At 43.1% G+C, this 27101-nt stretch overlaps 1 protein-coding gene across 1 annotated transcript; it reads right to left on the bottom strand.

Moving 5' to 3' along the window:
- Window positions 1-862: 862 nt before the first annotated feature.
- On the bottom strand, window positions 863-22328 carry LOC309377252 (uncharacterized protein; the record flags this gene model as incomplete). The annotated part of the gene is made up of 20 exons (XM_081924241.1): window positions 863-1354; window positions 2009-2053; window positions 2837-2881; window positions 4199-4255; window positions 6006-6044; window positions 7680-7718; window positions 9552-9608; window positions 10428-10490; window positions 11121-11159; window positions 11630-11677; window positions 13020-13070; window positions 14521-14565; window positions 18006-18050; window positions 18322-18366; window positions 18468-18506; window positions 18765-18791; window positions 20046-20096; window positions 20210-20290; window positions 21355-21447; window positions 22323-22328. The coding sequence occupies 20 exons, from the start codon at window positions 22326-22328 to the stop codon at window positions 1283-1285; spliced, it is 987 nt and encodes a 328-aa protein (XP_081780367.1). The 3' UTR covers window positions 863-1282.
- Window positions 22329-27101: the final 4773 nt, after the last annotated feature.

The raw sequence follows: 27101 nt of genomic DNA, 5'->3' as shown, positions 1-27101 counted from the left end.
ATATTTCCTCTGCCTTCTTAATCCCCCTTGCCAGAGAACAGGTAGGCAGATAGCAATCAGGGAAGTTCCTGAAGGTTATTCCTCTCTTATATCTATGAAGCTCCTTTGTACTAATTGTCATTGTTTGCCCAGATGCTCTGCACTGAGGGATGTCTGACAGGCCTCCTGATTATCTTATCAAATGCTAATGTTTTGTGTAAACTGTGTCTGGAACTATGTAAAGCTTGTTAAATCCTCAGGAATATCACATCTTGGCCTGCCTGAGCCACAGTAACCCCACCTTACGTATGATACAATTTCTGACTGTACAGTACAGGGGGTGTCCTTCTTCTCCATGCCAAAACGCAAACCCTTAAAAGAGATGTTTCTTCTTGGTTCTGGGTCTCTCATGCCTCCTTCCTAGGAGGGGAGGAAACTGTCACAACAGAAAAATAAAGAGCTGCCTTGCTTTCCCTGCATCCTGCCTTCATCCATTCATCTCTGACCGATCATGGACTTAGGGGACTCAGTCCCTTGGGGAGTTGGGCAGCAAAAGCCAACCACCCCTATTTTTTCTATATCAATGCGGGGATCTCAGCTAAAGCATCCATAGCAGATGGCCATCCAACCTCTGCTTAAAATCCTCGAAAGGAGAGTCCACAACCTCCTGAGGGAGAGACTGATACTAAAAAGGGTCCAATTTAACTAACTTGCTTTCATGTTTCTTATGTGCGATGTTTTCCGTTAGTGCCAAGTCTCACATTCTTTGGTCCCCAGTTTCAATAGATGGTTGTTGGCCTGCTGGCTGGTGCTTTTTGTGTTTTTAAACAGATCAACATGCCTGAGTGTGTTTTGGTGTACTTTGGAAAATAGACAACACTGCTCATTTAGACAACATTTATTTCAAGTGTTAAAATCATTAAACGTGAATCACATAGAAGACCCTCTGGGTTTTTCTTTTGCTTTTCATGATGAAAATGAGAATGAGCTACACAGAAAGGCTTGCATTGCTTTAGTGGAAATGAGAACTAAAGGCTTCAATTTGTTTATATAATAAAGCCTGTTGTATTTGGATCTTTACTAGCTGAAATCAAACTCATTCTTGAAAATAAATGTTGACATGAAAACAAGTTTCCACCTGCCTAGCTGAGAAAAAGAATATTACTGATTTGTGTCCACATTTTAACGTTAATCTTCCTTGCTTTGAAAGCAGAAATTTCATTGTCAATGCTAGGCAGTTTCAAGGACCTCTGATGATTGTAGTTATTTTAGAGGCACAGGTTTCATATTAGACTTCTACACTTCAAACGTCAGCTTCCTCACTGTCCTGGAAATCCCCGAGGACATCTGCTGATGGTTCACTTTCATCAAAGACCTGTCAAAAATGTAATAAAATTACGGTATTGGCCTTGAATATAAACCGCACTCCCCCCCCCCCAAAAAAATCTGACCGTGAAAAGTTAAAGAATTTATAGAATTCTATTATCCTATGAAATCCTTAAATAGTGACTTACACATTCAATCATGCAATCAATAAAAACTGCTGTGATGGCACACAAGGCAAGAAATGAGCATCTCTCCTAAAACCAAAGGTTGAACTACTAGAATGCATTTACTGCTAATAAATTAAACAGTTAACATGAAGAGCGTGACGACTTAGAAGCCGTGACCCACCAGTTGAAGCCTCACGGGCTAAAATCTACCTGTAGTTGTGATCATTAAGGTGCACCTCTGGAGGAAAGTAAGCTAAGAATATTCTATTGCCTAGAATTTCTAAATTTGCCTTATTTGTTATAGCAGTTATCACTGAGCTACCCAGTGTGTGTGTATGATTAAAGCAGTCATTTAAATCTTAGGATACTTAAATTTGTGCTTCTATAGGTAATAATACTTTATCTCAAAAAACTAAAACCAGCAGAGGGCTAAACTTTAGCCATACTGACTATTGGCATTCTCACAGCCAATGCCAAAGTGATGCTTATAATGAACTAACTGAAGCAGAGTTAGATTTCTATGTTGTAATTTTTACCTGTTGCTCAGCAACGTTATTGTTTTCTTCTGTTAAAAAGGATACCTGTAACAAAACAACAACAACAACCCAGTATATTACTGTTATATCTGTAGAGTTCTGCCAGATGCAAAACCTTGGTGCTGCCCTTTTTAAAGCAACTCCATTTCTCTTGTCAGGAAAGAGGGTTAAAGGTGGTTTAGAGTTCCAAGGACACTATAGTTAATGTGAATCGCTTTTCGTTGTAATCACGGTTGCAAACTAATTTCAAACCATTAGGGAAGGACTGGAGTTCATTAGTAGAGTATTGGTTTTGCATAGGGGGATGCAGGGGTACGCATACCCCTAAAGATTTTGTGAATCTAAGTTTGGCCTCATTGAGGGGCAATATTTTAATATGAGTAGGAAAATGAGAGTACCCCTAAGCATTTTATTTTTAGAAAAAAAGCACTGAACATATGCATTTTTAACCACACTGTATATGCATTTTTATACACCTTAGTTGGCTGGGGTCACAAAATTCAGAGAAGTGTGAATTTCAAAAGATTGCTGTTTTAGGTCATGTATTGTGTTGGAAAGTATGAATTAAGGAGGCTTGCCTTTAAATGTGAATGTGATTGGATTTCTCCACAAGCTCTAGTGCCAGATTCAATTCTAGGTATCTCCAGGTATGGCTGGGAGAAAGAGCGATCCAAAATTTTGCACATGCACAAGGTTAGTTCCCAATTTGTAAACCATGGTCTGCTCTGTTTTGTATCTGCTAAAGACCTTGACAACTAATCCTGTAAGTTACTCATGAACAAGTTATTCATACACACTCACTGTATAGTTCTCTATAAGAAAGCTTACTTGTGGTTCAATCTTCTCTATAGCTTCATCCGAAGAAGGAGCACTCTGAAAAAGCAAAATAGATAATGTCAAAAGCTATGTCTATGACAAGGCTGCCTGAAACATAGTGAAAAGGTCAAACAATACATTGGTATTGGAAAAACCCAAATACAGTCGTACCTTGGTTGACTAACACCTGGTGAGTCGAATGTTTTGGCTCCCAAACACCGCAAACCTGGAAGTGACTGTTCCGGTTTGCGAACTATTTTTGGAAGCCGAATATTTGATGGGGCGTCCAATTGGCTGCACGAAGCCCCTGCAGCCAATCAGAAGCCGCACTTTGGTTTTTGAACATTTTGGAAATCGAATGGACTTCCGGAATGGATTCCGTTTGACTTCCAAGGTACGACTGTATACTGAATGTTACATTTGTGCATGGGTGCCAGCCCTGACATCAAAGCGAGAACTCTGAAATAAAAAAAATACATTCTTGTATGTGTGGCATCATATATTCACTGATAGAAACATAATAAAACCTTTGAACAAAAATGTGTTCATATCAAGTTGATTGTTTGTAGTAGTTAATTGAAGCAACTTAACCATAGTCCATTCTGTAAAAACTCAGTGTGATAAGTTACTAGATAAGATGTTAGATTCCAACTGACATCAGGAGAAGCATCACCATCAATGGTCAAGGCAGATGGGAACTGTAGTCCAACAACAGCTGGGGGGCAAAAAACTCCCCACCCCTGATCTAGATGGAAGCATTCCTACTGCCATTTTACTTCAAAAAATGGAAGAAGGAGAAGAAGTGTTTGGAAAAGTGACCCTGAAGTGTCTCCGGACAGCGCTGGCCCCCGGCCTATTAAGTGAGATGGGCGCACAACCCTAGAGTCGGACACGACTGGCCCGTACGGGCAGGGGTACCTTTACCTTTACCTTAAATGATAATACTGAAAGCAGTGTCTTGCCTAAAACCAATCTAAGCATAATGCAAGCTTCTTATAATTAAATACGAAGAGGGAAAGTCCCAACTTTAAATGTTGCCGTATTACCTCTTTGTCAACCTCTGTCAAGTCCAAGGCAGATGAGTTCAGAAAATCAAGAGAGTGGATTTTAACAGCACAATTGTCTTGTTAAAAATGATTTGTATGGCTTACTCCCAGGTCAATGGGGTCAGGACTGCAGCCCATCAGCAAATAACTCCTATCCATAGCAAAGAAAGGTATTGCCATATTTCCTTATATCGCTGGTCATGTTATTGCTCCCAATATATAAATGCTTTGTATCATCTTAGAAGTCATAATTCTACCCTGAACCTTGTGGATACTTTTTTTTGCTATATTTCTCCGGAGAGTTCAACAGCAAAGAAACTTTACATACCTGATAATCTTCTGCTGGAGCTTGCAGTTGTTTGACAGCAGGATGGTTTTCAGCATCCTGGGCATAGAAAAAGAACCAAAACCTGTATTATTTCCACCACATCAGTGCGGAACTTAATAAAAGCAACAGAGGGTCATGGTTTATCTAACCACAGCTGTGAGAGCACAGGTTCCTGTCCCTGCTCTGTGGGGAACCATTCTTACAACCAATGCCATTTTTCTAGAAAAAGGGGTGCCGGAATTCACCATGAATGCCTCCCTTGTTATCTTACAAGGGCAATCGTGGCCACCAGAGAACTCTGCGCAAGTGAATTCTGGCTGGAAAAAAACCCCTGCTTACAACTCAGTTAGGAACCTTTTTACTTCAAAAAATGTGATAAAGGACATCATTAGAAGAAACATAAATGGCAGTATTTAACGGGGTATACAACCGAAAATAACAATAACAATAAAATAATAATAATAATAATAATAATAATAATAATAATAATAATAATAATAATAATTTATTATTTGTACCCCGCCCATCTGGCTGGGTTTCCCCAGCCACTCTGGGCGGCTTCCAACAAAGATGAAAGATACACTAAAATGTCACATATTAAAAACTTCCTTGAACAGGGCTGCCTTCAGATGTCTTCTGAATGTCAGGTAGATGTTTATCGCTTTGACATCTGATGGGAGGGCGTTCCACAGGGCGGGCGCCACTACCGAGAAGGCCCTCTGCCTGGTTCCCTGTAACTTGGCCTCTCGCAGTGAGGGAACCACCAGAAGGCCCTCGGAGCTGGACCTCAGTGTCCGGGCAGAATGATGGGGGTGGAGAAGCTCCTTCAGATATACTGGACTGAGGCTGTTTAGGGCTTTAAAGGTCAGCACCAACACTTTGAATTGTGCTCGGAAACGTACTGGGAGCCAATGTAAAACCGATGAAAGCATAATTAAAGCTGCTAATATATAAGGAAAGGGAAAGTTTCAACTTTATTAAATGCTACCATTTTACAGTGGTGCCTCGCAAGACGAAAAGAATCCATTCCGCGATTCTCTTCGTCTAGCGGTTTTTTCGTCTTGCGAAGCAAGCCCATTGACAGCTTAGCGGATTAGCGCTATTAGCGGTCTAGCAGCTTTTAGCGATCAGCTGTTAAGCGGCTTATCAGCGGATCAGCTGTTAAGCGGCTTAGCGGCTTAGGAAAAGGGCGAAAAAGGCGAAAAAACCCGCGGGAACTCGCAAGTTTTTTTCGTCTTGCGAAAAGAAGTTGTTGGATTCCAATTCCCATCAGAACCAACAACAAGGTCGATGGTCAAGGATGATGGAAATTGTAGTCCAACAGCAGCAGGAGGACCACAGATTTCCCATCCTGGCTCTAGATGGAAACATTCCTACAACTATTTTACTGCAAAAAAATATTTATTTAATAAGGTGCTGGAAGAAATGTCAATGAAAATACTGAAAGTAGTGTCCCGCCTAAAGACAATCAAAGCATAATGGAAGCTGCATCTAATTGCCGTATTTTTTGCTCTATAAGACGCACCAGACCATAAAACGCACCTAGTTTTTGGAGGAGGAAAACAAGAAGAAAAAAAATTCTGAATCTCAGAAGCCAGAACAGCCAGGGGGATTGCTGCGCAGCGAAAGCAGCGATCCCTCTTCCTATTCTGGATTCTGGGATAGCAGCGCAGCCTGCATTCGCTCCATAAGACGCACACACATTTCCCCTTACTTTTTAGGAGGGAAAAAGCGAGTCTTATAGAGCAAAAAATATGGTAACTATGAAAGGGGAAAGTTCCAAATTTATTAAATGCTGCCATCATACCTCTTGGTCAACCTCTGTCAAGTCTGAAACAGGTGAGTTCTGAAAATGAAGAGTGTGGAAAGTCATATTTCTCCTGACAAGTGCACAATTTTCTGATTAAAAAAGATTTATGTGAAAAGGGCCCCCATTTGCACTGATTTCTCTTAGATTTCTGCATCACTGCTTAGATATGGCCCACATCAGCGAGTCATAAGATCACAGCAAAGAAAAATCTTGCCATAGCTATTGCTTCAAATATTTGTTTGTTTGTTTGTTATCATGTTAGAAGTCATAACTCCACCACTGATGACCCTGAAGACTTTGTGGTGACTTTCTGAAATATACTCAGAGTCAAGAGTGGATTTCATGCTCTTTATTCAGCTCATAGTGGTGAGGAGGAATGAAAGTCCCCTCAAAGTATCTACTTTATATACATTATTTACACAATGGGCTGCCCGTGATTGGCTAATTCCGGAATTCTCCTGTAGGCCAATCAGGTTGTGGATTCACTTCCATCTGGAGCCGGATTGGGTGGCTCCTGCAGACCAATCATACTGCTGCATTGTTCTAGGACCAATCCGACTGCTGCATTATGGATCCTATTGTTCTAGGACCAATCAGACTACTGCATTATGGATCCTATTGTTCTAGGACCAATCAGACTGCTGCATTTTGGATCCTATTCAACTCAGTACATAACACTTTCCTGTTGCATTTCTCCGGATAGTTCACTGGCAAAGAAACTTTACATACCTGAGAAGCTTCTGCAGGAGACTGCAGTTGTTTGAAAACTGGTTGACTTTCAGCATCCTGAGCCAAAGGAAAAAAAAGGAACAAAAATCCATATTCAAAATGAAAGTTTTCCATTTGTAATGTTCTCCCCACCACACAAATGGGCAACTTCATAAAAGCAACAGAGAGCTGTCCCACTCATAATGTGTTTTATCTTATACTTGTCCTCATGTAAAGTGTGAACTGTCTCTCAAGATTGGCGTATTAACTATTCTGGACTCTAGATAAGGAATGGGGAACCTGTGGCTCTCCAGATGTTGTTGGATTTCAACTCCCATCAGGCCCAATGGTGAAGGATGATGGGAATTGTGGTCCAATCACAGCATGAGGGGAACAGGTTCTCATCCCTGCCATAGATGAAAACATTCTGACAACTCATGACCAAACATTTAAAATTCAAAAATGTGATTAAAAAAGACCATCAGAAGAAATGTAAAGGTAAAGGGACCCCTGACCATTAGCTCCAGCCGTGACCGACTCTGGGGTTGCGGCACTCATCTCACTTTACTGGCCGAGGGAGCTGGCGTACTGCTTCCGGGTCATATGGCCAGCCTGACTAAGCCACTTCTGGTGAACCAGAACGGCACGGAAACGGCGTTTCCCTTCCCACCAGAGTGGTACCTATTTATCTACTTGCACTTTGACATGCTTTCGAACTGCTAGGTTGGCAGGAGCTGGGACTGAGCAACCGGAGCTCACCCCGTCGTGGGGATTCGAACCACCAAGCTTCTGATTGGCAAATCCTAGGCTCTGTGGTTTAACCCACAGCACCACCCTTAGAAGAAACATAAATAATTTGTTGGAAGAGGGTCTTACCTAAAAACAATCAAAACATAAGGGAAGCTGCTTATAATTAACTATGAAAGGGGAAAGTTCCAACTTTATTAAATGTTGCCATCCTACCTCTGGGTCAACCTCTGTCAAGTCAAAAGCAGGTGAGTTCTGAAAATCAAAAGAGTGTGGAAAGTCACATTTTACCATTCAGCTGTGGATTGCTGCCTTGATGCAGTGAACTGTTTTGCCATTATCAATGAAATTTACACCTTCTTTTCATCCTCCACAAAGAGATGGGCAGACCTGAGTCTAAAGTGCCTAAATATTTGTCAGACACTAGGTGGGACACACACGCAAAATCCACAGAAGCTGTTTTGGAACGTTACAGTGCTATCACTAATGCCCTCAGTCATTTGTACTCTGACGTTAAAGGGAAGGGGGAGACCAGGCTTCAAGCTAATAATCTTATGCAGAAGATGGAAGAAATGGAATTTGTGTTTATGCTGCATTTTTGGGCCCGTGTGCTAGGTCATTTTCACAAGGTCAGCAAAGCTCTTCAGAAATCAGACCTGTTGATGAGTTCTTGTGCAAATTTGTACAGTTCAATTCTGGATTTTATAAGGAAAATTAGAGAAGATTTTGATGAGCTTGAGAAACAAGCAAAGGCCACCTTGCCAAATGTTAACTACAAAACAAGGAGACAAAGAGTGAGGAAATGGCAAAAAAAAGTGCACCTGATGCCTTCGATGCACTTTCTTCAAGAGATAAGTTTAGGATAAAATCCTTAATTCCTATATTAGATGCGCTTGAAGCCAATTTAAAATAAGAAGTACTGTGTACAGTGATGTTGCACAATTGTTTTCCATTCTTGCTAATCTGACAGCATCTAAGCAAGAAATTGAGCAAGGTGTTGAACTGTTAATGGAAGCATACCCAGAAGATACTGACCTGAAACTTCTTGATGAACTCTTGCACTTTCACCTGTACGTGAGACAAAGACATGGGCTTACAGCAGAGCACTCTCTGTCTCATACAGACCTTTCTCAAATTATATACAAGGAAAAAATTCAGCTGGCCTTTGCTAATGTGGAAACAATCTTGCGGCTATTTCTTAGCTTTATGGTCACTAACTGCTCAGGAGAGAGGAGTTTTTCAAGACGCAAAAGAATTAAAAATGAATTAAGGGCCACAATGTCTCAAGAGAGGTTGTCTACACTGAGCATTTTGTACATTGAAAGTGACAAACTTAGACAAACAAATTTTGATGAAGTTTTGGATGATTTTGCTATGAGGAAGGCTAGAAAAAAACATTTTCAGTCTTACTGTATTTGATGGTTGTAGTTTACTTCTTAATATGTATTTTAAAACTGACTGTTTAATGAAAACATAAAGTAGATTCTAAAAGTGCCACACTGTCAGGTAACCATGATCACATTACCGTATTTTTCTGTGTATAAGACTATATTTTTTCCTAAATTTTTGAAGTTTAAAATAAGGGGTCATCTTATACACATGTTATACATGGAAAAAATATGGTATTTACACTTCCCAGGCAATATAATATGTAAACTCAAGGATTTTTTTTTTAAAGAATAACATTACAACTTCATTTTCCTAAAAAATAATGTTTATTCCATAAAAGGTTTACAGAGTTCAGCTGCTGCAATAGTTTTTCAGTGTTAATTTTAACATTTATGCATTTTTTAAAACCACCATGGTATTTAACAATAGTATCTTATGTCTTTAAGAGGAGAAATACCCTTCACATCCTTGGCTTCAATTAATTTTGTTTATAGTACTCTTCCATTTTCTTCTAGTCGTGAGGGTAGGGGATTGGGAGGGGCATCACAAGTAGAGTAGCCTAGGGCCCCTTCTTTGTCTAAATCTGGCCCTGGTTTTCGTGTCAGAAGTCATAATTCTACCAATGACGACCCTGAACCTTGTGGATACTTCCTTGCTATATTTCTCCAGAGAGTTCAACAGCAAAGAAACTTTACATACCTGAGAATGTTTCATTGGAGCTTGCAGTTGTTTGACAGCAGGACGGTTTTCAGCATCCTGAGCACATAAAAAGAACCAAAAATACAGAGAAAACCTGTAGCATGGAAAGTCTTATTTCTCCTGACAACGACACAATTGTCTGATTGAAAATGATTTATGTGAAAAGGGCTCCATTTGGACTGAAACCTATCCATTCTTAAGGAAATCAGCCCTGAGTGCTCACTGGAAGGACAGATCGTGAAGCTGAGGCTCCAATACTTTGGCCACCTCATGAGAAGACTCCCTGGAAAAGACCCTGATGTTGGGAAAGACTGAGGGTACAAGGAGAAGGGGACGACAGAGGATGAGATGGTTGGACAGTGTTTCTCGAAGCTACAAACATGAGTTTGACCAAACTGCAGGAGGCAGTGGAAGACAGGAGTGCCTGGCGTGCTCTGGTCCATGGGGTCACGAAGAGTCGGAGACGACTAAACAACAACCACCTTTAGATTTCTGCATCAGTGCTTAGGTGGTGCGAGAGGGCAGGAGTGTCTACACTTCTACTTCAGAATGTAGTATAGTAACAAACAGCACAATTCTAAGACTGCCCACTCAGAAATAAGCTCTACTGAATGCAGTGTAACTTAATCCCAGGTTAATGGTGTCAGGATTGGAGCCTTCGTAGTTGTCACATATGGGCCACACCAGCAATTAAATCCTACCTATAGCAAGGAAAAATCTGGCTATATTTCCTCATATTAATGGTCAAGTTATTGCTCCAATTTTATTATATTTTTTGTTATCATGTTAGGAGTCATAATTCCTGACCCTGAACCTTGTGGATACTTTCCTGCTATATATCTCTGGAGAATTCAACAGCAAAGATACTTTACATACCTGAAAATCTTCTAATAGAGCTTGAAGTTGTCTGGCAGCAGGATGGTTTTCAGCATCCTGAGCCTTAAAAAAAGAACCAGAAACTGTATTCAGAATGAAACTTTCCCATTCATAATGTTCTCTCCACCACATAAGAGTGGAACTTAATAAAAGCAACAGAGGGTCATGATTTATCCAGCAACATCTGGAGGACATCAGGTTCCTATTCCTGCTCTGGGGGGAACATGCTTACAACACAGATAGGAACTATTCTACTTCAAAAAATGCAAAGGAAAAAATAATAGAAGAAACATACCATATTTTTCACTCTATAAGACGCACCTTTCCCCCTCCTTAAAAGTAAGGGGAAATGTGTGTGAGTCTTATGGTGCGAATGCAGGCTGCGCAGCTATCCCAGAAGCCAAAACAGCAAGAGGGATTGTGAAAGCAGCAATCCCTCTTGCTGTTCTGACTTCACTTCGCTGGAGAGGTGCTGCACAGAGAGGGAGAGAATATATATTTTTTTTGTTCTCCTCCTCTAAAACTAGGTGCGTCTTATGGTCGGGTGTGTCTTATAGTGCAAAAAATACGGTAAATGGTAACATTGAAAGGGGTATCCGACCTAAAACTGACAAATGCATAATGAAAGCTGCTATTGTAATAATTAAACAAGAAAAGACAAACATTTGACTTTATTGAATTCTGCCATCTCACCTCCTGGTCGTCATCTCTCACGTCCAAAGCAAATGACTTCTGAAAATCAAGAATGCGGAAAGTCAGATATCTCCTGTTGAAAGCACGATATTTTCATTGGAACATTATTGATGGGCCCCTGTTTGGACTGATTGCTCTTAGTTTTCTGCATCACTGCTTAGGTGGTGAAAGATTCCACACTTCTTGTTCCATATGCAGTGTAGCAACAAACAGCACAATCCTAACCATGTTCACACAGAAGTAAGCCGAATTGAATTCAACAGGGCTTACTCTCAAGTAAGTGGGGTCAGGGTTGCAGTGTTAATAGCTATCACATATGGCCCACATCAACAATAAAATCATATCCATAGCAAGGAAAAGTCCTGCCATAATTCCTTAGATTGTTGGTCAAGTGATTGTTCCAAATAATATTTGTTTTGTTATCAAGCTAGAATTCATAATTCCACCAATAACGACACTTTCCTGCTACATTTCTTTGGGCAGTTCAATGACCATGACGCTTTACATACCAGACCGAATTTTTCCAGATTCTTGAAAGCAGGTTGATTTTCAGCATCCTGAGCCACAGAAAGAGAACCAAAATCAGTATTCAAAAATCAAACTTTTCAGCTGCTAAAGCTCTCTCCACCACACAAGACTGTAACTTCATTACAGAAACAAAGGGCTCTCCCAGTCACAATTTCTCTTTTCTGCAGAAAGTTGTTTTCCCCACTGTATTTTAAAAGGGAGGAAGCGTTTTATGCCAGTTTACAGAGCATGTTTTGAGGTTCTGCATTATACTGCTGAATATAGGGATAAATCTCAGCAGTTGATTGAACAAATTACTTTGGTCAGAAAATAGAGATAGAGTCGGAAGACTAAAATTTGGCTAATTAAAACATAGTTAAATATGCTTTTGATAGAACTGATAAGGAGTTAAGTTGTTTCAAACATTTAGTTTGGGGCGGGATATTATATCCCATGAATTCCATGGTATTAAATATCAAGAGCCCTTCTGAGTCAGATCAAGAGTCTTCGGGCGGATCTACACTCGTCATTTATAATGTTAAAAGTGCGTTATTAAAATGTGACACCAGAGGGCACTGCAGAGCAGCGAGCCACCGGCGATGTAAAACTGCCATTAAGTGGTATAAAGCGTTACATTTAATAATGTTTAACTTTAGAAGATCAATGTAGATCCAGCCTTAAATTGGCCAGTTAGATGCTTCCAGGAGGCCACCATGCAGGGCTCAAAGGCAAGAGCTCACCTTGATTGTTTACCCATTAGCAACTGGCTAATTCTCATTTCCTCATATCCTCATTTAGCAATTTCTAAGCCAGTGGTAGGGAACCTGTGGCCTTAATAATAATAATAATAATAATAATAATAATTTATTTATATCCTGCCCATCTGGCTGGTTTCCCCAGCCACTCTGGGCGGCTTCTGACAAAATATTAAAAACAGGGCTGCCTTCAGATGTCTTCTAAAAGTCAGACAGTTGTTTATTTCCTTGACATCTGATGGGAGGGTGTTCCACAGGCTGGGCGCCACTACCGAGAAGGCCCTCTGCCTGGTTCCCTGTAGCTTCCCGCAGTGAGGGAACCGCCAGAAGACCCTCAGCCGTGGCCTACCAGATATTGTTGCCCTTCAACTCCCATCATGCCTGGCTGCTGGCCATTTTGGCTGTGCTGCGTAGGAACTCAGCTCCCAACAGCACGTGGCTGGACACAGGTTTTCCACCCCTGTTCTAAGCCAGCGACCCACCTGATATAGCTCATTTCATATGCTTGTTCTGTACAGTGCACAGAACTTTGTTTTGACCATCCTGAGTCTACCACCTGCATTTCCAGTACTTGTGTGAATGAGAGGGAAAGGGGGAAATGTCTCTGTTTCAGTGGAGGGGGGGGGGGTTCACACACCGGTGTCTTCAGCGCCCGAGTGCTCTTGGAAGGAGGCTTATCTTCAGAATCCTTCAAACACAGAAAAAAGAACAAATATCAGCAATACTTAAAAATGAAACTGCCATACCCTAATATTTCATCCACAACCAGGGACAGATTTAGGTTTGATGAAGCCCTAAGCTACTGAACGCATTGAGGCACTTTATCTGTCCTGCTGTCCTTTGTCAACAACAAATTGTCACTGTTTTTTTGTGTTGAATATATGCTATTTGGTAATTTATGGACCTAATAGGTATCTAAATCCATTTGCACACAACAAAATATGTATTTTATCAAAGTAGTTGTTGAACTGAAATACAATTAAGAAGTATATTAATAGTGAAATTTTTGGGGGGACCCCCAAGAGAGTGGGACCCTAAGCTATAGCTTATTTAGCTTATGCGTAAATCCGTCTCTGTTCACAACACACTGCTGTGTTTTAGTAAAAAGCCTTTTGGTGGAAACATAAATGATTTGGTGGCTGGAACGCCTGTTTTATCGATAATAGGCCTGTTCAGTTTGCTAATTTCAAAGGCTGAAGTGGCCCAAAAGGTAAAGGTAAAGGGACCCCTGACCATTAGGTCCAGTTGTGACCAACTCTGGGGTTGCGGCGCTCACCTCGCTTTATTGGCCGAGGGAGCCGGCGTACAGCTTCCGGGTCATGTGGCCAGCATAACTAAGCCGCTTCTTGCAAACCAGAGCAGTGCACGCAAACACCGTTTACCTTCCCGCCGGAGCGGTACCTATTTATCTACTTGTACTTTGACGTGCTTTCGAACTGCTAGGTTGGCAGGAGCAGGGACCGAGGAACGGGAGCTCACCCCGTCATGGGGATTCGAACCGCCGACCTTCTGATTGGCAAGTCCTAGGCTCTGTGGTTTAACCCACAATATAGGCTGCAGTATTTATCGTTGGCTTGCTTTGGACTAATTATGAAGTGCCGAGAGCTTGGAGCTTGAGAGATTATAGGGAGAGGTAGAGGCAGAAGCACTCAAGACTCATGTATGAAGTACCAAGCAATGGTGTGGCATTATAGCTGACCCACGTCTTTAAAACCTGAAGCTGAACAATTGAATGGGCTCTATCAGAACATTAACAATGAAAGGAGGATCTGTAACTGAGCCAGTGAAACCATTCTGAAATATTGCAGTTATAAACCGCTTAGAGGAGGAATGTCCCAGTTGTCGTGAAATAGAATCCTTTTCGTTTTCTTGCCTTATCTTCCTTGGTTTTCCCGCTCCCAACATTAGAAGGATGGTCCTGAAAACAAATATCAAAAACTAGTACAGTATGTGAAAAACAATATGATGTTTTCTTTCCCATATTAGTTCAGTGTGTTATAGGTTTGGGGGAGACACTCTGAATGGTAGCTGTGGGTCTCTTCCTAACCTGTGACCCTGTATTTGTGAGTTTAGCATCTAGTAGAAGAAACCTGTTAAAGCAGTTCCTTTGTGAAATAGTAACTATTTTGGTTCCTTACCTTTTCTTCCTTGGGTTTGTCGCTTTCAGCTTTAGAAGAATGCTCCTGAAAATAAAAATCAAACACTAGTGTGTGTGGGGAAAATGCATCTCACAATATGACGTCGTCTTTCAGAGAGACAGAAATATGGCTGATCTGTGCTGGACCTAAAATGGTGGCTTGGGACTTCCCTGCAAACCAACTGGGGAAGTAAGATTTGTTGGGGTATATAGATTTGTTGGGATAAGCCCTTCCATCTTACACTCAGGTTGTATATATGTGTATACATGAAATCATATGCCCTAAGGACACCACAGTCTCCATTGACCTTCACTCCAAGGGATCAGAACCTTGGGTATGTGCAGGGTCCCATGCAATCTCTTGCTGCTTGGAGACTGGGTTGTGTGCCACGGGGTCCTTTTAGGTTCCTTACCTTTTCTTCTTCAGCTTTGTCACTTACAGCTGAAGTCAAATGGTCCTGAAAACAAATACAAAATATTAATGTGTAAAAAATACAGTCGTACCTTGGTTCTCAAACGCCTTGGTTCTCAAACAACTAGGAACCCAAACTCTGCAAACCTGGAAGTAAGTGTTCTGGTTTGCAAAATTTTTGGAAGTTGAACGTGCTCCTTTTTGAGTGTTACGCTTCCGATTTGAGTGCCACACTTCTGTTTCGAGCACCACACTTCCGTTTAGCGTGTTACTCTGAGGAATGTCTGTTTTTGCTATTTATTTTGCGTTTTTTGCGGCTCTTTTTTTTTTTTTTTGGTGTGTGACTGTGTGGAACCCAGTTCAGCTACTGATTGATTGTGTGACTGCAGTACATTGTTTAATGCTTTCATTTTATGGATCAGTGGTCTTGTTAGATAGGAAAATTCATGTTAATATGCTGTTTGGGGGTTGTTGTTTTTAAAAACTCTGGAACGGATTAATCCAGTTTGCATTACTTGCTATGGAAAAGCGTGCCTTGGTTTTGGAACGCTTTGGTTTTGGAACGGACTTCCGGAATGGATTAAGTTTGAGAACCAAGGTACCACTGTAAATAAATCACATCTCACAATAGGATGTTGTCTTTCCCAGATCTATTCAGCAGAAAGGAAACTTTGCATACCTTTTCAGTTTTTCCTTTTTCTGCTTTAACTTCTTTCTCCTGGTGATCATCATGCTTAAAGCAAAGAAAAAGTATCAATATCAGTATTTCATCTGGCACTTACTTCATGCCTCATGACTGTCAGATAGGAACTTCTCTGAAGTGAGAAGTCTTCATATGATCCTTGATCATAACTGAATCCTGTTTATTTTATGGCGCAGTTTACATACACGCACCGGTTCAGTTTTCCATCAGTGGACTGGATGTGTTTTGCACCAGCGCCTTAGTGCCTGAAGTTCTCGATTTTCATGCTGACCTCCAAAATCTTTTTTCAAAACAACAACAACACACCATTTTTTTTTTTAACCTTGGAGCTATCGCTTGTAGCTAGACAAGGATGATCCTGAAAACAAAAATCATATCTCACAATGTGATGCTGTCCTCCCTATATTGAGGTGTGTGTGTGTGTATTTATTTTGATTATATATTTTGTGGTTTTATATTTTGATTTTGTTCTGTGAACCACCCTGAGACTTCTGGGTATAGGGCAGTATATAAATTCAATAAATATGATAAAAATAATGATGATGATGATGATGATGATGATGATAATAATAATAGCAGCAGCTCAGTGGGAAGCAAGATTTACATACTTTTTCACTTTTTTCTTTTTCTGCTTCCGCTCCTTTGTCCTGCTGAATAGACTTAACCTCAGTATCCTTAAAACACAGAAAAAGTACCAACATGAGTATTCCATTTGACATTTGCTGCAGGCATCATGCTTTTCAGATAGGAGTTATCCCTGAAGTTGGAATCCTCAATATTGCCGATAATCGTAGCTGACTTCTCCGGGTTTTTTTTGGTGAAGTGGATGCACTATGTACTACCTTACTTAGTGCATAAAGTTCTGTGTGGGAAGATTGACTTCCCAAACCCTCGCAAGACAGAATTCTTATGAGACAGACTCAACACCAGTGTTTTAAGATTGGACTCTGTTAACAGAAGGAGGTCTGGAGGCATTGCAAGTACCGTATTTTTCGCCCCATAGGATGCACCAACCCATAAGGCACACCTAGGTTTTTTTCTGGGGGGGGGGGAATAAAGGGGAAAAATATTTTCCTCCAGGCGCAGGGCTGGGGCGGGTGAAGCCCGAGCTTCCCCCAACCCCAGCCCCCAGAACAGGCAGCTTTCCGCAAGCCGTGGGAGCCCAGTGCCGGGAGAGCTGCGCGAAGTTGGAAGCCTGGGCATGCTGAGCAGAGCAGCAAGCCACCGGTGATGGAAAACTGCCATTAAGTGGTATAAAATGTTACATTTAATAACGTTTAACTTTAGAAGATCAATGTAGATCCAGCCTTAAATTGGCCAGTTAGATGCTTCCAGGAGGCCACCATGCAGGGCTCAAAGGCAAGAGCTCACCTTGATTGTTTGCCCATTAGCAACTGGCATAATATAGAGCTGCCATTTAGCTGTCATGGCTGGCACACCATTGATTTATCCTCATTTAGCAATTTCTAAGCCAGTGGTAGGGAACCTGTGGCCTTTAATAATAATAATAATAATAATAATAATAATAATAATAATAATAATAATAATTTATTTATACCCTGCCCATCTGGCTGGGTTTCCCCAGACAGTCTGGGCGGCTTCCAACACAATAGTAAAAAGACATTAAAACATCAGTCATTAAAAATTTCCCTAAACAGGGCTGCCTTCAGATGTCTTCTAAAAGTCAGGCAGTTGTTTATTTCCTTTACGTCTGATGGGAGGGCGTTCCACACGCCGGGCGCCACTACCGAGAAGGCCCTCTGCCTGGTTCCCTGTAGCTTCGCTTCTGACAGTGAGGTAACCGCCAGAAGGCCCTCGTCGCTGGCCTACCAGATATTGTTGCCCTTCAACTCCCATCATGCCTGGCTGCTGGCCATTTTGGCTGTGCTGCGTAGGAACTCAGCTCCCAACAGCACGTGGCTGGACACAGGTTCTCCATCCCTGTTCTAAGCCAGCGACCCACCTGATATAGCTCATTTCATATGCTTGTTCTGTGCAGTGCACAGAACTTTGTTTTGACCATCCTGAGTCTACCACCTGCATTTCCAGTACTTGTGTGAATGAGAGGGAAAGGGGGAAATGTCTCTGTTTCAGTGGAGGGGAGGTTTCACACACTGGTGTCTTCACCGGTGGTGACTTGGGACTTTTCTTAAAACATAATGGGGAAAGAAGAGCTGTTGGGGTTTTAATGCTGTTAACCCCTGAATCTTACGCTCAGGTTGTATATATGTGCATATGAAACCATATGCCCTAAGGACACCACAGTCTCCATTGAACTTCACTCCAAGGGATCTGAACATTGAGTACGCGCAGGCTTCCATGGAATCTCTTGCTGCTTGGAGACTGGGGTGTGTGCAACAGGATTTCCTACCTTTTCTTCCTTAGGTTTATCACTTTCTGCTGGAGATGAATGGTCCTGAAAACAAATATCAAGTATTAATGTGACACACACACACACACACACACACACACACACACACACACACACAGACATTGTCTTTCCCACAACTACTCAATGTGTTTGGGGATGGGGTGCATGTGTCAGTCTGTATTATACCTGTGGATCCCTTCCAAAACTGTGATCCTGTGCTTGCGAGGTTTAGAATCTAGTAGAGCAAAACCTGTTAAAGCAGTTCCTTTGTTAAGGAGACCAGAATGTGTGCAACGGGGTCCTTTTAGGTTTTTACCTTTCCTTCCTTAGTTTTATCGCTTCCTTCTAGAAACCAATGTTCCTGAAATCAAATACCAAATATTAATGTGCAAATAAAAATAAATCTCACAATATGACGTTGTCTTTCCTATATTTGTTCAGCACGAAGGAAGCTTTACATACCTGTTCAGTTTTTTCTTTGGCTGCTTCAGCTTCTTTGCCCTGAAGAAGATGAAGAAGAGTTTGGATTTGATATCCTGCCTTTCACTCCCTTTAAGGAGTCTCAAAGCAGCTAACATTCCCCTTTCCCTTCCTCCCCCACAACAAACACTCTGTGAGGTGAGAGGGGCTGAGAGACTTCAGAGAAGTGTGACTGGCCCAAGGTCACCCAGCAGCTGCATGTGGAGGAGCAGGGAAGCGAACCCGGTTCCCCAGATTATGAGACTACGGCTCTTAACCACTACACCACACTGGCTCCCCCTGGTGATCAGAATTAACCTCATCACTCTTAAAACACAGAAAAGGTACTAATATGAGTATTCCATTTGACACTTACTATATGCCTCAGGACTGTCAGATAGTTTTTAACCCCGAGGTGAGTAATCTTCATTGTTATCAGTGAACATAATTGAAACCTGCGGATTGTTTGGTGAAGTTTTACATACACACAAGTTCAGTTTTCCATCAGTAGATGGGACATGTTTTGCACCAGCCTTCTAAGTGCCTGAAGTTCTGGGTTTTTAAGGAGAAGACTGACCTCCAAAATCCTTCCAAAATAGAATCCTTATGTGATAAAATCAATACCAGTAATAAAAAAAAACGAGTGGGTATGGGATATTCTTAATTACAGAGTTCCTTTTGAATAGATGAATGTCCTCACAGCAACGGCAGTTTCCACTGAGCTGGCTGCATTATTTTGTTCTATCAGTAACTTTTCCTTGGGTTGTGGAATGGCTCACAAAATCAACAGAACAGGAACTGCCACTCACACAATGTGGAAATTGTGTCTACCAAGAAGTAAGAAACATCTTTCCTTAAGCTGCAACATGGCTGCTTTACACAGTCTCCACACACAGAACAAAGGGGCAAAGCTAAATTTTACACAGGGTGCTGTGTGTTATTTGCCTATGTGCGCAATTCATCTGACACGCAACAGGGATGGATCTAAAGGGCAGGTACTAGCATGTGTCGAGCATTCTGCACATGTGGTGGGCATGTGTGAGCCTGAGCGCCACTCCTGTGTCCCTCACTGTATGGGCTCTACGTGCCACTGAGTTCTTATGGACTGATTCTGTAGATCAGTGGATTATCAAAGATGGAGGCCGTAATGAAAGGTTTGCCAAGAAGTAGCATAGGGATGTGAGTCTTTCTGGTGTGCCAAAGGCTCATTTAGAAGCAGTAAAAACTACAGTGTGCTGGTGCAGCATAGTGTCTAAGAGATTGAGCTATGAATCAGGAAGTCCCTGATTTGAACAACATCTCCATCAACACCTCCGTATGTTGCCTTAGGCTGTTGTCTGTGGGCATCAGTTCCCAACACATCTAATAACACTGATTTTCTTCATAGGGTTGTTAAATGGATTACAACTATGAAATGTATGTGAAGCACTTTGAACTCCTGAAAATGCTATTCAGATGTTAATATTGTTATTAATGCTTTGCCTTAGTGTTGCTAAATTGGATCTACTGGATTAGGGTGATCATACACCTGGCCTGTGCTTCATTTTCCACAGGAGGCAAATGAGGGGGTGCATTACGTACCTTCTTTATTTCCCGGTCCCTCTCAACATGGCCATCTTTTTCATGGTGAATCTTGGAAGGGGAGAAAGTAGAAAAAAGAGATGATGGGGCTGGATCTCCTGCTGTCAAGCCATTAAGACAAATTTACAATTCTTGGCTTTTTGCTTTTTTGCAAATGTACTTACTGGCAAAGCCAAGGCAATGCTGAAAAGGCACCAGCAGATCACAGCAGTCTTCATTGTGAAAGATCCCCTGAAGAAGATGTTCTAATGGTCAGTTGATAGGTTACATGTATAAAAGAAGAAAAGCTGAAGAGCTGATTGCAAACTTGCTAGAACTTTTCTAAGTGGCAACACGATCAGGCTCTTTCACTTTGTGGTCTACATTCCCACTGCACACTGCTCATCAGTGCCGGACCATCATCAACGCAAGGGAACAGTGGATAGACTGAAGCAAAGAGGCACTAGGTGGCTTCTTGAAAGCAGGTGAGTGTGACAGCATTGCCCACTATGGCATTTACATTTGTTCCTTTATTGCCCCTGGTAAATCAGTTTTGCTGCAGGTGATGTGTGGGTAAGTAGCACTTCAACAACCTACAAAACTCGATTAATCTGAAATAATAGCAGGACAAAAGAAATGCTTGTTTGTGTGTGGACTAAGGATGTCAGAGAAATTCAATTCAATTTGCCTTTAAAGGAAAACTTACGTCATTTGCATTTTCCAAAACAATACATGAGCTGAAACTCACCCATCCTGAGAAAAACCACATTTTTTCTGAATTTTGTAATGCAGTTCTTCAAACGAGTAATGTGTACAAAAATGCATATACTCTGGTAAAGTGTGCATATAGAAACATAGATATTGGTGGAAATGGCCTCCAGAAACGCATTGCGTTAGAGAAAATTGCTGTGCAAAAATGTATGGGAAATGACATATAAATATGTATATAGTGGTACTTCGGGTTACAAACACCTCAGGTTACAAACACTTCGGGTTATAGACTCCACTAACCCGCAAGTAGTACCTCAGGTTAAGAACTTTACCTCAAGATGAGAACAGAAATTGCATGGCGGCAGCAGCGGGAGGCCCCACTAGCTAAAGTAGTACCTCAGGTTAAGAACAGTTTCAGGTTAAGAACAGACCTCTGGGATGAATTAAGTATTTAACCAGAGGTACCACTGTATCAGAAGGAATTCACTCTAAAATGCTGAAGAATTCTCATGAGGACTTTTGAAAATATATATCTATAAATGGATGTGGAAAATGAGAAATTTAGAGAAACCAAAACTGACAGATTCGTCTAAGAGCAGTCATTCCAAAATTTACTTACATCTGAGAGTGGAGCTTGGAGCAATCTTGGCTTACTCAGTCTCTTCCTTTCGTCTTCTGCTGCTGGATGCCTACAGCCCCTGGCATTTAAACCCTTCCCAAGAAATCAACCCACCAGTTGTCACCCATGAAGTCAAAAGGGGGGAGACCATTAGCTTTCACCACATTCCCCCCTTCCCTTTCACTGACTTTCAGAACAGACAAATGCTAATGGTTGAAGTGTTCCTTATCATGATCAAGCATTTGTGTTCAGTGCTCGGTTTTTTCGTCTCAGGTGGGAGGATTTAAGGGACACAGAGTATTTCATTCAGCCCATGTAGGAGATTGTGAGGGGCATGTTGTCTTTTGCAAACTGTGTGGAAGAGGAAAAACAGTTCTCTCTTCAGAGATCAACTGATAATTGCTCTTAGATTTCTCATGGATGAAGATATGTTTGGTGTGCTTCTTTCTGTGCGCATGAGTGGTTCATTAAAAGGACAAGGTAATCATTCATTGGCATTTGGTTTCGGTGCAGAAAAGGGAGGACGGATTTTGGATCCCATATGGAGGATGAAATAAGAGGGCTGTACAGGTGTACAGTGTAGTGCAATGTATTCACAGTGTACTGATTACATTTTTTTTTAAATAAAAAAACCCCACACTTCTTCAGGGCATCTCATGGTGGCATACAATAGTCTTTTCTTTCCTCATTTTTTCACAACAACCCTGTAAGGTAGGAGGGACTGAGAGATGGCAATAGTCTTAAGGTCCGCTTGTAAGCATCATGGCTGAGTGAAAGATTCAATTGATCCTGTTGTCTCTATAGCTCTCATATAACTTGGTACAGTGGCTCATCTAATATATATATTTTGAAAAGCGGTTTGTCCATCTGCCCATCTGCTGTCCATAGGTTTGGCCACCTCTCGCCAAACTCAGCATGGGGGTTCCTGAGTTGGGGTGTGTGGTCGTTTTAAACATTTGGACACCCACCGCCATTTTAAATCAAGATGGCAGACTGAAATGTGCCTTTGGTCTGACTTTGCCTATTTTTTTGGCCATAGGTGACACTGCCTCTTGAGATATTACACTATCCATGTAAAAAGTGCTTTTTGGTTTCTACAAATTCCCGGGCAGTGCCAGGCACTCCCTGCTAATATAATATAAAGGTAAAGGGACCCCTGACCATTAGGTTCAGTCGTGGCCGACTCTGGGGTTGCGGCACTTATCTCACTTTACTGGCCAAGGGAGCCGGCATACAGCTTCCGGGTCATGTGGCCAGCATGACTAAGCCGCTTCTGGTGAACCAGAGCAGCGCATGGAAACGCCATTTACCTTCCTGCCAGAGCGGTACCTATTTATCTACTTGCACTTTGAGGTGCTTTCGAACTGTTAGGTTGGCAGGAGCAGGGACCGAGCAACGGGAGCTCACCCCGTCGTGGGGATTCGAACCACCAATCTTCTGATTGGCAAGTCCTAGGCTCTGTGGTTTAACCCACAGCACCACCTGCGTCGCATAATATAGTATCTAGGCATAATGACAAAGTTCCATACTAGGTGAGATGCTGAAGGCAAAAAAAGTGTCTTTGATTTTGATGTTTGGAAGGCCATTTAGCTCAGGGCAAGGGTCCATAGCTCCTTGGTAGAGCATCTGCTTTGCATGCTGCAAGAAGTCCTAGGTCCAATCCCCATCATCTCTAGGTAGGGCTGGACCTGCGACAGACCCCATCTGCAATCCTGGAGATTCTCTGCCAGTCAGAATAGACAGTACCAAACTACATTGACCAACGTTCCTACCGTGCAGTGTTTTTAAAAAAGAAAGAAAGACATAGCATCAGTTTGGGTAGTGTGTGTAATGATTATCAGGCCTACAGGAGGTGAGAGGGTGAATTTAAACAATTCCTCCACGGCTGTAGCCCTGAAAAGCCATCTTCTGAAGTTGGCCACTGAGCCACAGTCCCTTCTCATTTCCCCATCTGATGCAGGTGGAAAACTGATCAGAAGAACATCTGGGTTTACGCACTTTAATTTTTAACTCAGTGGCAGGGAGGGGGAAGTAAAGGAATCTTTAAAAAGCTCTCACATCTATATTAAGTCTCTCCCTCCCATGTATCTAAATATAGAGACTGATTTGCCAAACTCGTTCCCCCGTCGGCTTAGCTCTCAGATGAGCTTAAGGAGTACAGATTGTACTTGCAAAATGGGCCAGGGAGCATTTTACCACAAAATCGACAAAGCAACACATACCATATATAGAGAGATATTCTAGTTGTGGATATTTTTGGATACAGTAAGTTTGGTAAGGATTGAAGAGAAAGCAGCAGAGAGGGCTGCTCCCCGCTTTACAGGATTTCATGCCCAGAACATAACCCCTGCATAAGTGGGGAGTCACCTGTATACAAGTTTGAAGTCAACAGCGCAGAATATCACTTTCAAGCCCATTCCTGGCTTTCCCCACTAGGTGGGGCTTGCTGCATCCCCAGGTTTGACATTAGTTCAATTAGCTGGAGTATTTGAGCGATTTTTCTTCTGTAATTTCACAGGCTACAGGGCTGGCACAGGGCTGCTGAATTGCAGAGGCATTTTGAGAGGCAGAAGGTGGATTTCATTTAGTTTGGTGGGTAACAACTGCTGTGGAGCTGCAATCAGCACCACATTGTTCCCTGTACAATAGCCGAAGGGGAATGGTGCCGCAAAGTGACATTTCCCCATTGCACAGGACACAAGGCTGGCTGACAATTGCAGGGCTGCGCTCACTCCAAGCCACCTCAAGTCAGTTGTGTGAGACAAGAGCTGTCCTGTCCTCTTGGGCTTGGATGTTGCTCCTGGATCTGCTCTGGAGGCGGGTGGAACCTTTCAAGTGAGAACCACTCTTTATCGAAGAAGAAGAAGAGTTTGGATTTGATATCCCGCTTTATCACTACCCGAAGGAGTCTCAAAGCAGCTAACATTCTCCTTCCTCCCCCACAACAAACACTTTGTGAGGTGAGTGGGGCTGAGAGACTTCAAAGAAGTGTGACTAGCCCAAGGTCACCCAGCAGCTGCATGTGGAAGAGCGCAGACGCGAACCCGGTTCACCAGATTACGAGTCTACCTCTCTTAACCACTACACCACACTGGCAAGACACCCAGAATGACCACTGACATTGGCGAGGAGTTGCTGCTCTTAACTTGGCTGTTAAAACTGTGACTTAAGAACTTGCAACTGAGGTTGCTTTTTCCTCCCCCCTCCCATTCCTTTTTCCTTGTGCCTTTTTAGAATGTAAGCCTGAGGGCCGTCTTAATACTGATCTTTGTAAGCTGCTCTGAAAGCCTTTTTTGGATCAAGGGTGGGGTATCGATGCAATGGTGATAATGGTAAGTCCCCATTCTCAAAAGTTAAAAGAATTCACCTTCCACTTGAAAGTGGGAAAAATTCCCCCCTCTTTCGCAACTACATGAATGTCCCGGTGAAAGTATGTGTGTGAACTTCAGCCAAACACTACTTTAAACCAATGATTTACCCATAACCAATTTCCTCATACCCCAAAGAGTTGGTGAACAGAGTTATAGAAGGTTCATGTGTTTATGTGCATTCTAGACTCCATGCTTAGTTCATATCAGAAGTATATAAATTGAATATGAACTGTCCAAGCCAGGTTAGCCATTCGTCTATAGCCTTTTAGACTCTCGTTGTTGTTTTTAGACTCTTGATTTCCAAGCTCAGCTGAGAAGCTCACTTGGTGACCTTAGGTCTGTCGCTCACTCTTGTCTTCCTTACAGGGTTGTTGCAATGATGACGGGCAGAATGGAAATCCATGCATGTATGCCCCCTTGCCCCCTTGGATGAATGTGATAGCCAACGTAAGAAAATGTTTGTTTGCCTGAAGCAATTAGAGTAGAAATTAGTGTACTGAATGGTCTTTGGAGATTTAATTGTTGATTTCAAAACGTGTTTTCTTTAAAACTAGGCTATGGGTGGATCTACATTCATGGTTTATAACTTTAAGGAAGAGTTAAGGAATGGTTATCACAATGTATTTGGACATACTATGTTTTGCCTGTAGCATTAATAATACGTTATTAAAATGTGACACCAGACGGCGCTGCAGAGCAACCAGGGAAACTGCGTTGTTACGGAGGAAACAGGTAAGGAACATTTTTGTTTTAACAGTATGCCCTGTGATGTTTAAGAAAGATATATTTAATATCGTTCTAATAACGGTAAAAAAGTCAGTGTAGATCCAGCTTCTGTTACGGTGTGGGATTGAAGATCCATTACTGTTTTTTGCTTTAATTTATGCATTTTCCATGTTTCTATTTACACACCATACTTTCCCATCATACCTTGTTTCTGTACATTCTTAATGTTGGCAGTACAGAAGAGTTCTCCAAGTAATTTTAGAAGACGGAACCAACACATGAGGTCTGGTGAGAAGACCACACTGGTCTCTTAGCACAGTGTTTCCCAACCGGTGTGCCGCGGCACACTAGTGTGCCGCGAGAGGTTGCCTAGTGTGCCGTGGGAGGGAGGCGGGCGAGTCGGGCGGCGAGAGGCGGGGCGGGGGCAGTGGTGGTGTTATTCGGGCTGAAACTCTGCCAGAGGAGGCTGGGCCCGCTTCCCTTCGCTCCCGCCCGCCCTCCGCGTCGTCGCTGTGAGGCTTCGGGCTGGGCGACAGGAGGAGGAGAAGCAGCAGCAGGCCGCGCGGGGGCGGTTGCTATGGCAACGCCCCTCCTGCCTCCGTCAAGATGGCCGCCAGGACCGCTCGCCGCTCGCGCGCGCTGGAGAGGTGGGCCCGTCTGGTGCGCTCCTTGTCGCGCGGCAATGACGTGCTCCGGCGGGCCAGCGGAGGCTTCCCTCAGCAGCAGCCGCCGCCTCCGCCGCGCGGAGCGGAGTTTGTGGCTGCCGCTCACGTGAAGATGGCGGGCGTCGCCGATGCCGCCTCCGCCGGGAGCGGGGAAGGCGGGCGGTGGGGGGGCGGCGGCGGCGGCCCCCCGGAGCTCTCCCTGCTCCTGCCGGGCTCCGGGCAGCAGCGGCGGAGCAGCTTCACGGGCGGCGAGTGCCGCTCCCCTCAGCCGTCCCCGGCTCGCTCCGCGCCGCCCGCCTCCAGCCCGCCGTCGCCCGGCCCCGGGAAGCAGCAGCAGCAGCGCACCGCCGAGACGCTCGGCTTCTACGAGAGCGACCACCGCAGGCAGCAGAAGCGCGGCGGGGCCTCAGGTGAGCCGGGGGGGCCCTGCGGGGGCTGGAAAGACAGGCAGGCGCGCCCGCGAGCATGTACAGAGTGCATCGCGGCGGGCTCAGAAAGAAAAGCGGAGTGCCTCTGGGCACGTGCAGAGTGTTTCTTCTTCTCACGCGAACTCGAGCCCATGCCGCTTCTCGGTTGTTTGGGGGCGGCAGGAGTCAAATTTAGATTTTCCCAAGAGGTGGGAGCAAAAAGGGGCTGCTGTGGTTACGGCGCCAGTTTCTCTCCGGGAATGTCTTGGCGGCACCAAGGAAAATAAATGCACCTTGCACTTAGTCGGGGGTTTTTCGTGGTTGTTCATAGGTGGCGAGGTGGGTCTTGCGCAGGGTGCAAGGGCAAGACCTCGCAGGCGGCCTTCCCACCAGATGTCAAAGAGAAAAATAACTACCAAACTTTCAGAAGACATCTGAAGGCAGCCCTGTTTAGGGAAGCTTTTCATGTTTAATAGGTTATTGTATTTTAGTGTTTTGTTGCAAGCCGCCCAGAGTGGCCGGGGAAACCGAGCCAGATGGGTGGGGTACAAATAATAAATTATTATTATTTAGTTTTT

Source organism: Podarcis melisellensis (assembly GCF_964234715.1).
Source record: "Podarcis melisellensis genome assembly, chromosome: 9".
Lineage (NCBI taxonomy): Eukaryota > Metazoa > Chordata > Lepidosauria > Squamata > Lacertidae > Podarcis > Podarcis melisellensis.
Note: the sequence above shows the minus strand (reverse complement) of the source record. Positions and strands in the feature narration are given on the sequence as shown.